At 33.0% G+C, this 16,754-nt stretch overlaps 1 protein-coding gene across 4 annotated transcripts in view; it reads left to right on the top strand.

Moving 5' to 3' along the window:
* The window catches only part of LOC130897042 (broad-complex core protein isoforms 1/2/3/4/5), a 90,158-nt gene that overhangs the window by 33,640 nt on the left and 39,764 nt on the right, over positions 1-16,754 (top strand). For all 4 annotated transcript variants that reach the window (XM_057805537.1, XM_057805540.1, XM_057805539.1 and 1 more), the window contains exons 3-6: positions 2,119-2,307; positions 4,614-5,013; positions 8,661-9,032; positions 10,643-10,693. In XM_057805537.1, coding sequence (XP_057661520.1) covers positions 2,119-2,307; positions 4,614-5,013; positions 8,661-9,032; positions 10,643-10,693 — 1,012 coding nt within the window. The remainder of the gene's footprint in view (positions 1-2,118; positions 2,308-4,613; positions 5,014-8,660; positions 9,033-10,642; positions 10,694-16,754) is intronic.

Below are 16,754 nucleotides of genomic sequence, written 5' to 3'. Positions count from 1 at the left end.
ATTCTCAAAATTACTGCGATAGTTGGTGAACTGAACATCCACCTCATTCGCCACTCTGGGTTCCCTCTGACCTTTGACAGAGGTAATAGCAGCTCTGGAAAAACACTCATAAACAAAAAACTCAACTCTAGTCGCACGCATGCTCGATAGGATTTAAGTCAGCGCTGCAACAGCGCGCCAATCTTTCTCCAGGTTTTCTGTAAACTCGTCCTCTTCTATTACTACTATACAGGAATACTCTTCTTTCGTATGAGAAGACAATGAAGCTCCCTTAAGAGAACAGAACGGATCCCCATTGTTCGTCAGTCCTATTAACATGTTCTCTGGCAAATCGTAAACGGGCTGTTCGGTGGGCTGGGGTTTAGTTACGGCCAGTAGCTAGTCTTTTCGTCCCCAGGTTAGTTTACTTAAATATTTTTTTGACTGTTCAACCACTCACAGTCACACACCTCGAGTTTCTCTAAGCTCTTGTTGGAGTTGAGCAACAATGAGAGCCTAATTTTTCAGTGCTGATGTGCCGACAATAAATAGGTCATATCTTTCGGATGTGTTAATTTTTCTGCCGGAACTGCGTCCTCGATTAAAGTAGCAGCAGACCGACTCATTTTCAGCTCACTGAACACTTCTCACTGACTCTGGCCTTGTCGCGATAGCGTGAACATTTAAGCGGCTCTAACACTTGTGTCCATGTTCGGGGTAGAATTCTCGTTTGTTGTTAACGAAGATGTGTAATTAGCACCACTGTAAATAAGCATGAAAAGTGTGGTTACCGATCATAATCTTGCTGGACGGTATAAGCCAGGCAACAAATTTCGATTAAGAGAAAAAATTGCGGCGTCAAGATGGATTTATCAGAGAAATTACAAGAGGGATTTGAAAAACGGATCATTGCGTTTACGGCAACGCTTCTCAATGGAGAAGCAGGTCTAGGGAAAAATGTAATGCTGCCCGCAAAGAAATGCAAACTCTTCAATTGCCGTTCGGAGGTGACCAGCGATTGCAGGTGTTACACTGAGTCGATTTTTTTGCCCACGAATCTATTTTCCTAGATTCTGCCAAGCTCTCGCAGATATAGAATTTATAAATTAGAATATGGAAGGACTGTGATGAACTAAATTGAATACTGATGCTACAAAACCTAATGACGAAACTGAATAACCAGGAGTATAATAAAATGTGAAATTAAAGTGAAAGCAAATTAAAAAAAATAATAATTGAAATTTGTTTAGTGCAGTAGCAAGTAGATTTGAAAATAGAGAATAATTTTGATTTTATTCTACATTTAATTATATATGAATATTAAAAATTATCTATTGTAAATAAATAAACTGTTTTTGCATTGTTTGTTATAGAGTGCTACATGAGATAATTTTTATTTTCATACTTTATAAATAGATTTTATAGTCCTAAATCTAATGGATGCGATATAGTTGTATGGAGCATAAAATATTTAAAAATATCTGTATCTAGCCGTTCGATACAAAAAAATAGAAAAGTTAGTATCGCTTCTATTAAACAAAACGAACAATTTTAATAGAACTCTCACCTATACATAGACGTTACATCAAATCTTTATAAACTATTATAAAAATTGAATAAAAACTCAATAGGGAATGTAAAGTACAAATGTAGATTATCCCTATTTGTTGGAATAGTACTTGAAAAATTCTTTTCTATCGCTATTTTGAAAATTTGTGGAAATAATCGTAGCTTGAGTGAGAGATTACAACCCAGCAGAAACTCTCAACACATTAGATCAACAAAAAACGAGATTCCAAGGAAAACCATAGAATTTTTCGAATGCCTTGCCCTTCCCGTCGCGCTTCTAAATTGTGGAAATTCCCAAATAAATTCATTAATCAGTTTACCAGCTCAACGCCACACTATATTTTCATTAAACCAAAATTATCGCCCCAATCCATACTTCTTGAATATTGTGGAAGATATGCTACGAGAAAACCATCTCTTTGTATTAAAGACACACCAATTCACCACTGAACAGAATATACAATAACCACAAACAACCATATTCAAGATTAGGTGGATTGAGACACTAAACATTTATCAAATTAGTTTTTATAGAATAAGATGTTTGATTTATAAATTGTCTTATTTCAGAGTACACCTTGTAAACACCCGGTGATAGTCCTTCAAGATGTCGCTTGGACAGATTTGCATGCATTGGTCGAGTTCATTTATCACGGAGAAGTTAATGTACATCAACGTTCCCTCTCGTCATTCCTCAAAACGGCAGAAGTCCTCAGGGTTAGCGGTCTCACACAACAACACGGAGATGGTAGAGAACAGGTAAAGTCACTTTTAACTCGTAGATGCATTATACTTATCATATATCACCCAAGTCTAAATCTTGATCTTTATACTCCATTTATCCATATCCAGTAAATACAGAGTGATGTTAATAGTTGTCTTGCGGATCATCTTTATCCATTCAACGACATTTTTAAAAAGGAAGTTTCGTTTCGTGTGTGTTCCGTAGAATTATTTCATGTCCCCAAACATATTCTGAATTAGTAGCAGTGATATTCTGATGTTAAAATTTTAGTTCAAATCAAGTTCTGATAAGTCTAGAGGTGCTCATAGTTCTCCAAGTACACCTCATCTCTTAATGAAAGTTTCGAAAGTGTCAAAGTATGTATCATAAGGTAAATGATCAGTACCAGTTGAATTTTCTCAGAGAGGAACATCAAATATTTGGTAAGAATACTTCGGACGTACAAGAGAATACACGAATTATACAAAATGGTGCCAAAAATATCTAGTCATGACAGTTTTCGGAATTGATGCACCATGGATGTAACTTCCGGAATTGTTACATAATGTATCCGGAATAGCAATATGTCAATTGTTATTTCCAACATGGGAACTTCAAATATTTTGTTAGTCATACATTTCTCGCAGTCTCAGGCTTCGTACTCATGGTGGTACCTTTCCGTTCAAATTTATAAGTACATTATGTTTTCGAATGTATCTAAATGATGTGAAGGTGATAATGGGCTCGATTTAAACTTCGAACTGTTAAGAAATTATTGATTGAACACACAGCACATTGTTTAGCAGTAAATCGCTGTTACTGATTTCCAAGTCGCTGCCTCGACTTTTAATTATGCAAACGCTGTTACATCCACTATTCCGCGTAATATTTGACATATAAATGAGGAATACGTTCTGAGACCTGTATTCTACAACATAGCTAATATCTATGGATCAATTATAATTACGGGGTTTAGTTGAAATATTTATGAATGTTTCTATCTTTAATAGTTTGAATGAATTAAAAGTAACTATTTTGTTTTTTTAAGAAATTAGAAATTCTTTCTAATAGTCTTAGCTTGAGTGAGAGACAAAGTAAAATTACAAAGCAGCAGAAACTGCAAACATAAGAGATCCATTAGAATGGGATGGAGAAGATAACCTACGCAAAACATCTATTTCCAGCTCCACCCAAATCTACCAAATAACATTCCACATATGATAAATTTCGATTATAGTAAAACATACACAGCAACGGTTTTTTAGTCACCATTTTGAAGCTGCGACAACTACTAATAATATTTTTCTGGAGTGCAAGAAAAATGTGGCTATATTTAATCTATACATTTCTTTGATTTATCGTAAGTTTCCTCTTCCAATAAACATTCGCAAAAAAAATTTCTGTGGCCAATTGCCTACTCTGAGGCTTCTCTTCTCCTACTCACACACACACACACACGAACACACACACAGACCCAGAGAAACTATCAAAAATTCCCATGAAATCAACAGAATTTTCAATTGAAACATATGTTTCAATCTATAACAGTTTAAATGAATTTACAGTTGTTTTCAGAAGAAATGGATAATTAGTTGTCTCCCCATATGTCACAATGTTTTTTTTCCCAGAAATCGACAATTATCAAATGCTTCCACGTTTTTTAAGCCGTTATAAAGTTATTTTCTGTACAGATTAGAAACTCTGAAGGAGAAAACGCGCACCTTGAGTGAAAGAGGACCAATTAGATCGAAACCGATTCCAGCTAATGGAAGTTTTTGAAATTGTGAATTATTCCAAGATAAAGTGGTAAAGCGGCTTGAACTTTTCCAAATAAAAAAGGAGTATTAAAAAGTTTCCATCAGCAGCACTGATGAATTGTAATCTGAAGAAATTTATTGCAACAGTATTGTTGAAGTTGCATAATATTCTTTACAGATTTGACTAATCGTATTGATTAATATTTATTGAATCATCATTTTAGAATATCAATAAATTAAGTTTTCTGTTAATATGTATATCATTTGTTGTTGTTGTAGTTCCTCCATTACAGCATATTTTCTAATTATACTCATTCTCTATTTCTTTTATTTGCTTCTAATTCTACCACGTTTTCTGTGTCCTCCCTTATACATTTCACTTATTTCAATACTGTTTAAAGTAGAAAATATTTATCAATTTTATTTTTGAGGGAAGATTTCGTTAAATGAAAGCGTTCTTGGTTGCTACTTCCCTTTATAAAACACTGTATTCTTCCCTATTTGTCTAATCATTTATTTTGTCTATGTCACAAATCCCATAACAATATTTTGTCAATTTTTTTATCATGATATTTTTATTCTAGTTGGCCCAAGTACAAAGTATGGTCAGATCACAGCAACATTCGACGCCAGTATCCAACCACCATTCGTCATTCACGGATAAGCTAGTAGAAGATAGTTTATTCACGTCTCCTTCCTCCCCTCCCCATGGCGCTACTGTGAATCAGTTGCTCAGAAGAGCCGCATTGCAATACAGGAGAGAAAGAAGGATATCAATGGATCCAGATAATGAACATAAAAGAACAAGAATTGATCATATAATGGGCAATAACAATAACAATAACAATAATAATGAATTAAATTTATCGACGACGCATTCGCAACACCTCCCACCACAAACTCAACCGGCAGATTTTTCCCCTAGCGCTATGAAGAATAATGTGCTCAATCTCAATCTTAATTCGATAAAAACCGATACAGAAGGTAAGACGTCCACTTGGGCAATTGTAGTTTCACTCCTTGTCACATTTTCGGCGATCAATTCCACAATAATATTTTAATATTCATAATCTATACTGTTTGCCTCTAAAATCTAATACGTCCGTATCGTACTTCATTGAAGGCTTTAGTGAGGTCAACAAAATATACGAACTGTTTTGATTTTCTACAATTATTAAGAATATTGAGTTCACCGTCGATCTGTTCTGTCTGAAAGTCTGGTTTTTTTCTCAACGACGGATTCTTATTTTCAAATCACATCGAGGTGATTTTAGTGAACAGTTACAAAATTGGAATTAACAAAGTTATTTTTCGGACGGTATAATTGTAGTCATGTACATGACCAGTCAAAAGTTTTTGCTCACTATATTTCGGTGGACAATTTTGACAAGTAATCGTGGTCTATTTGATTCCATTCGTTTCTCAGGATATTCTCAAGAAGTGTAGAGTAGGACAATGATATCTGACTTCCCTTTCCCACAACAAGTCAATCAGGTTGAGGTCAAGAGACTATGACAATCGAATCATTAATTTCAGTAGATTCCTCCATTTCAATTCTTTAAAATACTCGTTGTCAAGCAGAAAGATAAATTTTCTGCCGATAAGGCGATGACCAGAATGTACTACATTTTACTTTATGATTTTTATAGCCTTCTTTATTCAAAATCTCTTCAATGTTTACCAGGTCTCCAGTAGCCCTTCCCCCAAATCATCAAAGATCCTCTGCTTTGCTTTTACAGTTGGTATTACACATGGATCTAGAATCCTTTCTTCTTTAGACCTGCGCACAAACTCTTTTCTTAGACCAAACAAATCAAATTTTGACTCATCACTTCATAAAACTATATCCCGCTATTCATGCGTCTAATTTTAATGTTCTGTAGCCCACTGCAACTTCCAAATTTGATTTTGACGTCTTAAAACAGTTTTGTTCACTGTAACGCTTCTCTCAATCTCCTTTTATCAAAGGCAGATCCCTAGATTCATTAATTTGAGCTGCTATTTCTTGGTCTGTGTGTCGTCAATCACGTTTACTGATCAATACAATACGTTTATTTTCAACGGTTGTGGTTTTTTAAAAGCTCAGTGAACTCTTCTATCGCAAAAGCTCCTGGTGGATTCATATTTTTCTTCGTTGTGTCCAAGGTTGTAGTCGAGGTATTTTCAATTCGGTGTCAATAGCACGATTACTTTGTTCACGGCTATGAAAACTTAAGATTAATTCACGTGTTCAAGCCGATAGTTCCTTGTTTTTACCCATTTTAAAACCTACAAGTCGGAACGAAATTCACAAAAAGATGTCTTGGTGCAAAAAGTACGTTCTTCCGTCTCACTGGGCTAACTGGAACTAAACTAAAATCATACAACTTCGAAGATATCATTCACAGTTAAAAATTAATGAAGTTTCAACTTGTCGCACTCAACGACAAAATATAAAGATGAGTTTTTATAAAGTAAATAAATAATTAATTATGGGATGGGCAAAATCTTTTGATCGGTAGTGTATATGATAGCTTTTTGTTTCTTTCCTGTAAAATCTATTTGGACAGCTTTGACTTGTTTTTATAATATAAATTTTTTGAGGTGTGGTGATACTTTTTATATACAATCCACTAAAAGCACATCCCCTTCTGCCTTTATCTTTATAAACTTCAAAATTCTAATATATTACTTTAATTAGTTTTGATCTCTAGTATCTTTATAGAAAGTAAGTTAGTAGAAGAATAATCTTTGTATATTAAAAATGCCTACCGAAACGCGTGAAAGATTAATGTCACATTAGCATCAGAGTAAATTCATCTGCAGCTGCTGCATTCATTCCATTCCCTCTGTTAACACCAGCGCTATTCTGGAAAGTCTTTAAATTGTGAACTTTGTTATTATATCAACAACGTGAAGCTGACAGTCTATTAACAAAGAAGGAAATTGTTATTATTCATTTGTAGGAATATAATAGAATGTGGAAGATATTAAACAAATTATAAATACCAAAAAAAATGATGGAAAAAGAAGATTGAGCCCACTATTGTCCATACTAACACTGTATAAAATACAAAAAATGTGAAGAAAGTGACGAAACACCTACAAACGAACATAAGACACCTCAACCTGATCCCAATAAACTTCGAAGCAGATGACATCGTAATTATGACATAAAATCACAAAAAGAAAATTGGAAACAAAGTCAAACTATTAATAGCAAAAGAAGAACGAATAGGAAAAGTCAAAAATTTCTTTCCTGCTTTATACCAACACGGAGATTATGAGTTGGGAAATATGATCAATTTCTTGCAAAAAGCGAAAAATTTCGAACCAAATTATGAGAGTCATTGAAGTTAATGAATTTGATTGTTATAAGCTAAGTACGAGTACTTCCGGGGGATACCAGCTGAAAGAGAGTGAAATGCTTTATTGTTAAAAAATTGTTACAAAAGCTTGTAAAAACTAAAAAAGATAGAAAAGAGGTAAAATTTCAAAATACAGAAAAAAACTACAATGAGTAACAAAAGTATAAGTAATAGTAATATATAATAATTAGTATATAAGTCCATAGCAAACCTAAACAAGTATGTAACATGCCCCGAAGTCGTTTACAGAGTAGAAGGCACTTTCCAGGAAATATGCCCTCAAAGTATTAAGGAATGCGGAAAAGATGGTATTGATTTGATTTCAATTGGCAAGTGATTGTGCATTTTTTTAAATTGTCATATATTGAGCCCTTAACTAATTCTCAACGTGGAGTAGGTAGGTGAAGGTCGTGCTCCGCATTTCTAAGTCGACGATTTTTCTGAAATTAGAGAAGCGTGCTTACGCTGTTTAGTCCGAGTAAATATCTAACAGCTCTCTTTTGTAGTTTGAATATTCGATCAAATTTAGTCGCACCTCACGTACCCCAGAAGAGAAGGGCATATCGGTGATGCGACTCAATAAGGGCATAATAAACTATTAAGGAGGTGGACAAGTTCAGTTCTTTGGAAACTCAACTCAGCGCAAATAAGAAAGAACTTAATTTTTTAGATAAGGGGACAATACGCAATCCCCATTTCAAAAAATGGTCCACAATAAGCCCTAAGAATTTTACAGAATCAACGACGTCAATGGTGGTGTTAGTTGATAAAAAAGGCAGAAATGTATTAGAAACTTTATAATAATAATGTTAATGAAAATATCATGAAAACTGCTTCGGTTCCAGCTCTCAGTTCTAGTGGTATCCAAATAACTACTGCTCAAAATTGGACGTTCAACATTAGTATAAATAAATATGTGGGATGCCAAATGAAAATAACGTGTCTGTATGTTATACTGTACCTACTTCTTAGTTTAAGGTCTTTAATATTCTTTGTTGGTTAGTTTCATAAATTTATAATATGAAAATGACTTATTATTTGGAGATATGTATAACATGGAAGTTTAGTGCCTCGAATTATTAGTTATACTCGGGAGGAAACGTAGCACTTTCCTCCCTTGTTATACAAATAGCTATTTAAACATCATCTACAAACATAAAATTTTATAAAAATGAGGTATTCCCAGATGTTGTAGATATTAGTATTTTTATTGATAGACTCTAAAATTTTTCGATTTAGCTAATACCAACTGTATGTGATTTTTGGCTATATTTACTATTTTAGGTAATAATGGGATAAGTAGTACGGATAGAGAAGCTTCGCCGTGTTCGCCGTCCCCCACCCTCCTCCATTCCCGATGTAACAACAACGACAACGACAACAATAACATAAAAAATGAACCAATAGAATTGCTCTGTAATACCAACCAGGACGACAACAGCAACGACTCAGCCGACATGACCAACGATAACGGGGGCAGTGTGCCTCATGGTGGTCCTCATTCGGGTAGTTCGGGGGGTGGCGGGGACCACGACGATCATGATAGCGCCATAAGTCCTTATTTAACGCCGACGGAAAGCAAATTATTTGCAACGGCGGCGGGAAGTTTTAATTTTAGTATGGCGGCGCTAGCGGGTGATACTTCTATGTTAGGAGGTAAGAAAAACTCATATTAGTCCACAATTAAACAATTTGTCATTTTGAATCTAGAATTTTTCTTATTGTAAGCTGAATCTTAGATATACAGGGTGTGCTAAAAAATAATATACATATTTTTCCCGTTTTTACCAAAACTAGTGGTAACACTATAAAGAAATTTTATACGAATATGTTTTGGAAGCTCTTACATCCCATGAATTTCTTTCTATATTTCTTATAGAGTTCACTAGTTATATGGTTCCACTAAGTAATATTTCAATGTCAATTTATCGATATAAATTTCAATTTTTACACCAAAAATGTACTCTGGATGAGATTAGATACGGTATAACTAGTTTTCGGAAGATTTTAATTTGAAAACTATGGAGTAATAACCATTGCTGGTGTGTATGAAGTAATGATAAAGTTACTAATTAAATAAGAAGTAACAAGACGAAAATTAATATGAAAATTAAGAACATGAAAGAGAATTTCATTAGACTTTCATCATACTTTCAAAATGTTCAACGCTTTCACGTCTATCCTTTTTTCTGAATATCCATTAATCTCCTAAGCGATTGGGAATCGGCTATAAGGTCATTGAAGTGACGTGGGATTCTGTATCCTAATTCATGGCGTGAATTTACCTCTGTAGCACAGACTTTTTCTAATATACGACCAAACTTTATATTCCAAAGGATTAAAATCACATGACTGAGGAGGCCAATAAATGGGGGCTTCTACACATCGATTTGTAAAATGGATAAATCTTCTAAAATCTTTTATAAATGATTATGTAAAGGTACATATCATTATCTATATTTCCAAACTCCGCAAACATTAATTTTACATAATTGTTAGTAATGTGACACCATTTTGACATGTCGGTTCTCATCACACCATTAGTTAAACATACTTATTCTGTTTATTAGAAGGATTTATTTGAATAAAAAATGGATTGAAAGCTATCCTTACTATTAATTTTTAAGAAAAATCCACTCTAACCGATAAATTGTCAGGCAATAGCACTTAGACTTGTCTGTAATGATAAAAATGTAGCTACTGCTCTTCAAAGAGCCTCCAAGTACTTGGAGAAGATGTATTCTTTACGCTGTTGGATCTTGGTCAATAATTTTAAATAATACAGTTCATATTGAAAGTTCTTGTCGTTCTTGGTCAATCAGAGTTCATTTTTTTGGTCTGACATTCCCAGTTTCTCTACAACGTCACTAAAGTTATTATTCCATTATTTTTAAACCAAAATATTCCGAAAACGGTACACATTATCCAGTTGTACCAATAGTACCTTTGACTGATAATCTAACTTTACGTTCAATACAACTTAGTACGAACCCTGTAACTTGTCCTCTATGAGTAGCAGGTATGAAAAAAATCACAGGATCCATCACAATGTTGCCATCAGTTTAAGCAAAAACGTTAATAACGTTTATATATTTTTTCTTCGTTTTTCTACCATTTATTTTTTAATTTTATAAATATCCTAGAGATCAGGTCTACTTTTTTTCAACACTCAGTATAAATACTTATAGTTTTCGAGTGTAAGCTAGAGAAAAACATGTAAACTATATATTCCGTAGTCAGTGAAATTCTATTCTTTGGTGTTGCAGGATTGAATCAGTCTCTACAGGGAAACGACAATTTGGCTGGGACTTCGCAAGGTAAGACTAGAATTCTTTATTAAATCTATCATTTTTCCTTGTTTGTAGTTGTCTTAACTGAATGTGCATTTGATGTAGTGTGCCAGTTAAGGTGACGTATTTTTTATTGTAAAGTGTTTTTTCCCGATATTACCATTCCGACTTATGGCAATATCATTTTATCTATATTCTACTACTTTATCTAAAACGAAATAATTCTCATGATTTCATTTGGCTAGCCCCATTTCATATTATCATAAATAGTTTTTTTTTTGATAAATTTAATACTTTTTTAATTTGATTAATTTTGTAAGTACGTCTCATAAGGGTAAGTAATGAAAATAAAACACTATGAGGCATCATATTTATTACATTTCAACATGTCTATGAAACCAAACAATGTTCCACTGAATAACGGTATATTTTAATAGCACCCGCATAATAAATTTATTCTCCTTATTTTTAGTCTATTAATGTCCACTTATGGACAGTAATAGGCGTCAAATTATTTCCATATCTGCTAGTTTTGAGCTAGTTAACGCCAGGTGTTGCCCGCAAAGAAAATTGTCGCACCTCGCACTTCAATTGAATTCTCTTGGTCTCCTGTTGGTATATATGTTCCTCTTGAGATGGGGTATTAGCGAGATCAAATGTCTTCATTCAGTACTTTAACAAACATCGTGTAAAAACCAAAGTTTTGTAACCAGATGATCTAGAAGTTTTTTGGAAATCTGTTCCCTTTCGGTAAGAAGAATTGAATTTATTCGATAATGGTGATGCTGTATATTGTTAAAACAATATGAAATTCATTGTACTTGATGTTTGTTCCATCATATCAGAATAATCTTCATTATCTTTAGTAGACGTCAACATCCGGTGATTATGATTTCTTGAAAAAACGAAACTAAAGTGAAGAATGATATCCATTGACGTGGCTTCTGATTTCGGCACTTTTACGTTTATTGGCAAGGAAGAATGTTTTGTGGTATTACAATCTGATTAGAAAGAGATTAATGAGCGAACTATGGTCTTACTAACTAATGGACCTTGGAGTCTAATATTTTATAACACTAAAACCAACGTGTTATACTTATCTGCAATATGCTCACTCAATAATTATTGCACTAACTCGAATGGTTTGATCCTCTTTAAGTCTATTAGTCATGTTCATGATATTTAGAAGCTGAATTGCCTCAACATTAACATGATGAAGCAGCCACTGTCACATTTGGTTGTAATTTGGTTAACAGTCTCCATCTGTAGATCCTGATAGATTTCACTCTTTTGGCAGTGCCAGGTTGCACCAGTCATGTTCTTTGGAATCTTATTCTCGATTCTCAAAATTGTATGTCATAACTCCAAATAGTTCTTAAGATTTGCTTGCATAAAAGAAGTTTTGTTGTACGTGCATAACTTCGTCCTAGTAGCCAATACATATTTTTATATTTATTATCAAGCTCTCCATGTTTTTTTTTTATATGGACTTTCCAACAAAGTCTGCCGTCGATATTCACACCCAGATATTTTTAAGTGGCATCTGATCAATACTTTTACATTTATTGGCAGAAATCTTTATGTATATTTAGTAACTATGATATAATTCTAAAAACTTGACTATTACTTGTAGTTGGAGTATCTTTTTAATCATTTTTTGCACACATAATATAAATTTCGATGTATAATGTAAAGTAACATAATTTGCTTATATTTCGATTTATTTTAGGATTACAAAAGGTTTTTTCATATAATTCAGGATATCTACAATCCATTGAACAACTATTTGAATTTAAAATTATAAAAAAAATTGTTCGGGTCAGAAAAGGTTAAGAACGAAATATGTCGATAGGTCAATTTTTACTTGTTTTTAGAAACAAAATTTCTATAAAATGACGTAAAATCTAAAAATTAATAGAATTTTCTGTTAATAACCTAATTGTCATTAGAGAAGGGTATAATGATGATGAGAGGTTAAGATGATTCGTTAAATATTTTATGATAATGATGGATAACTCACTTATTGAATTATAAGTACCAAATATGAATTGCCTAAGGGATATTACACCTATTTCATTCAAAAACCTTCACAGCCTTTCTAAGTTGAGTCCTCTACAAGAAAACACATCTCTGCTATTCATATCCATCACAAATTCAATTCTCAACCACAACGATTGTGAACATTTTGACACATAGACTAAAGTGGTAAATTACAAGATTTCGAAATTGTCTTCCTGATATGAGGTAGGATACCCTATATTAGGAGTAATATTTTGGAATTACTCTCCCTACGAAAACAAAAAGGTTGACTTCAAAAAAAAAACAAGATTTTATTGAACAAGGCAATTGTTTGGAAACTTTGTATTAAATGTGCAATAGCTCATCTAGAGGCTGAGGGAATATTTTCTTTATGTCCCTTCTAGGCACCTCTGTATTCTACACCTGGCCAGACATATCATCAATATCACGAAAAGCTTATCTAATTTTTTTCGACGAGGACAAAATCACCTATTTTTAGATAGCCTGGCTCAAAGTGGAAGAACGAATCTCCATCCACTTTATCTTCCACGCTTTCAGTCTCATCCCACTCGTTTCCAGAAGAGTCAGGCAAATTGTAAGCTTCTAAAACCTGATTCTTGGTATTGCGATTTGGATCCAAATCGCAATCAAATTACCAAAACTAAAATTTGGAGTATTCTGAAACTAAGTTTAAATGAAACTCTTCCATGAACTAACTTACAAAAAGTCGCTACTAATAGGTGAAGAGAAATCATTGGAAGTTATAAAATCAACATTTTCACATAGATTTAAAAAATATTGTACAAGAAATATAGTCTCTCTAAATCAAACCACGTTCCTGTTACATACTGTAGTTATTGAAAAGATATTGGTTCTAGATGGACTCAGGAACACAGAATAGAAAAGACTTTGGAATTTAATGTTTAAGTTTTATCGGCACCCGATTAATTCGAGTGGAGCCTACCGTGTGGAGACTTGTGAATATCAAAGTTCTGTAAGCTGTATTGTTCGTGAAAGACTTGTCTTGGTAGCTGATTCCAAAGGCTTCCACTTCTCCAAAGAAAGCCGATATCTTCACATTCTGGGCGTCTGCAGGGGAACTCTGAGTTCATGAACCACGTCTGCCTGTCGAGTGGGTCTTGCAGAAACTATTCTAGGTGGGGTTATGTTGGACAGCTCGGGAGAGCATCTGCCGTAGTAGTATCGGTCAATTCAAGTCAATCAGTGACCTTTCCTCTATGCTCTAAGCTGTCCAAGTTTCTGATCAGCTCTGAATCGCCTGTGAATCAAATTGGTCTCTTCTATATTGAGTCGAGCATCCTAATGGTATACTTGGATGCCGAGCTCCAAAAAGTTCCTCAAACAAGAAATGTATTCAGTAATAATTTTAATGATATAACAGGTGGATTTTGAGAAGGGGTACAATAAAAACCAGATTTAGATTTTCAGTTCTGTGAATGCCTCAAAACATTACAAGACCAAATAATCGGAATGCACTAAGACATAAAATATTTTCAAATCATTCAATTGTAATTAATAATTAATTATACCAACTATTTATTTTTGTAACAAAAATTAATTCATATGATGATTATCCAAAGTTCATGATTAAAAAAGGGGGTTAATTAAAAGGTTTGGAACAACAGTGCACACCCTGCATACTTCCAATCGTTTTATGCAGGTGGCCTGAATTTTGAAAAAAAAATTTTGTAAACAGAAATCGAAATATAACCAAGCTACGTAACAGTGTGAACATATCTTTTAAACTCATCTGATTAAAAAATATTTTTCCATATTTTGTCGTTTCCTACATCTACAGAGTGATAAGAAAACTATCTCCATTGTATGGGAGCGATGGGAAACATACCTGCATTCTATGAAGATTATGTTTCAACTATATCGACAGATGCCTTACAACTTAGCTCCAATTCCGTATATTCAGTGTCAAAAATCATTTTGTTGTTCAAGCATTGTACTCTAATGACAATTTTCGACTTATATATTCTTTCTAAGTTCCCTAAATTTGAATGGGTATATTGAAGAACCGAGACCAAAAGTTTGTTTCTGGCTGAAGTATCTTTGTTAATAATTTTTATATATAATACATTTAAGACATTTATATTTTAAATTTTGTATAATCAAATTATAAGTAAGAAAAGCTATTTGATTAATATGAAATATCGCTAGCCTCTTGATGAGAGTCATTTCATACTTTCGGAATGTGTTTTATTTTGTGTGTTTTTGTTTATCTTGTCCCTGGTCTGTTTTGTGTTGATTTTTCTTTTTCTTTTGATTCTGAAAATCGATATCGGGGAAGCCAACTAACTGAGGACGAAACAAAATGATTTGTTTGCGCTCAAACTATATATTTTTCATCGATGTTTCTTTTTAATTAAAATGTATTGTAAATTAGAATCTATTCCAAAATTTTTGTAAATAGGGAGTTTATAAACACAGGATTATAAATATGATAATATTTTGAATATTGATTGAATTTTCAATATGGATATCTATTTCCAAAAGAAGTTTGTAAATAATATTGAACTGGTCACTATATTTGTTGATAATAACACCCATGAACTACAGTGTAATAGAGTTAAGTTTAGACCCAGAATTTTATTTTATTTTATTCTATTTTAGTATATTGTGATTTTGATATGACCACGGGGGCTCCCGTCGAAGGGTTTTCGATAGTAGCGCCTATTTCAAACGGCGGCCGTCCACGACATCAGGGGTAGAGTCGGTTGGTGCAGACGATCAATCTTTAGACACCTGTTATTGTTTTTTCATTTCATTTTGTATCAGTCTAACCAATTAGAAACAACTCTAAACTTCCTCCTCACCTTTTCAAATAGTTCTACTTTATACATGTACCACCCGTCACCGTATTTTTTTTATTTTCTCGGGAGATTCATTTCTTAGGATAAATTTCTATATTTTTTTCTTATTTATACAAAATAACTATATTATTAAAAAAATAGATTATAAGAATGTAATTATACAAAAAGAATTCGATACACAATCAAATTTTTCGAGAAATCAACTTTTTGTTTTTACAAAAGTTACATTTTTCTGTTTATTTTAGATATGTAAAAGATACTCTCGCAATTTTCCCGTGTAGTTTCGCTACTCTTTGCAAAACTATGCCTATCTATTTTTAAATAAAATTTCTTTTATTTCTGTTATTCAGCCATCCAAAAAATTCTTATTTCATATCTTCTCGAGTGATTAGTGAACCGTAGTATGTAACACATAATGGCGGTCATCGAATACCCTTCGACAGGCATTTATTCGCAGTAAAACCACAATTTATTCAGCCACGACTAAGCCTCATACGGATAATATATTTAAACTAATTATGAAATATTTTAATATAATTTCCGTATACAATTTGATCTTCATAATATATTGAATTTGTATCAAACTCAGTTATTATTGAATGCTATTCCTGTGGTTAAAACTCCCTCAAAATTAAAAAAATCGAAAAAAATTTTGTATTTTCTGATAACTATTAGCTTGTTATCCATTTTTATTGACAAAACAGCATTTAATGAAAACACATTTTGGATGAAGAACAGGTCGAGCGAAAAGGCTGCTCGTTTTGTACCATTAAATTAGTCCCTCTCTCTCTCTCTTTTCAGTCAGTCAGAAATTTTGATTTGCAAAATTATCTTCAAGATTTTCATTTCCAAACTGTTTTTTTGAATCAGTAAACATTGTAAGTTATTACGATAGTTATAGCTGAAAGTTTCAAACTCTATCGATATAAGATTGTTGACGATACAAATATACAGTGTGTTTAAGCAAATATATTATTTTATATCATCAATTTTAGAAAATATTTCACTGAAAATAGCGTCTAAACCAAAATGTAACCATCAAACATTATTTGTTATTAGTTGTATATAAGGTATAAGGACTTTTGCTCAAGAGCGAGATGCCCTCATTATTAATTTTATTTGACATAGATGTCACTAATAACATTATAGGTAGACATCCCGAAAATTTGGGAAATAAATTGGAATCCATTTTAAAAGACTGAAGCGTCAAGTGTTTTTGAATGTAATTC

The sequence above is a fragment of the Diorhabda carinulata genome, chromosome 8, assembly GCF_026250575.1.
Source record: "Diorhabda carinulata isolate Delta chromosome 8, icDioCari1.1, whole genome shotgun sequence".
Classification (NCBI taxonomy): domain Eukaryota; kingdom Metazoa; phylum Arthropoda; class Insecta; order Coleoptera; family Chrysomelidae; genus Diorhabda; species Diorhabda carinulata.
The sequence above is the reverse complement of the archived record's forward strand: the minus strand, read 5'-3'. Positions and strand labels throughout refer to the sequence as shown.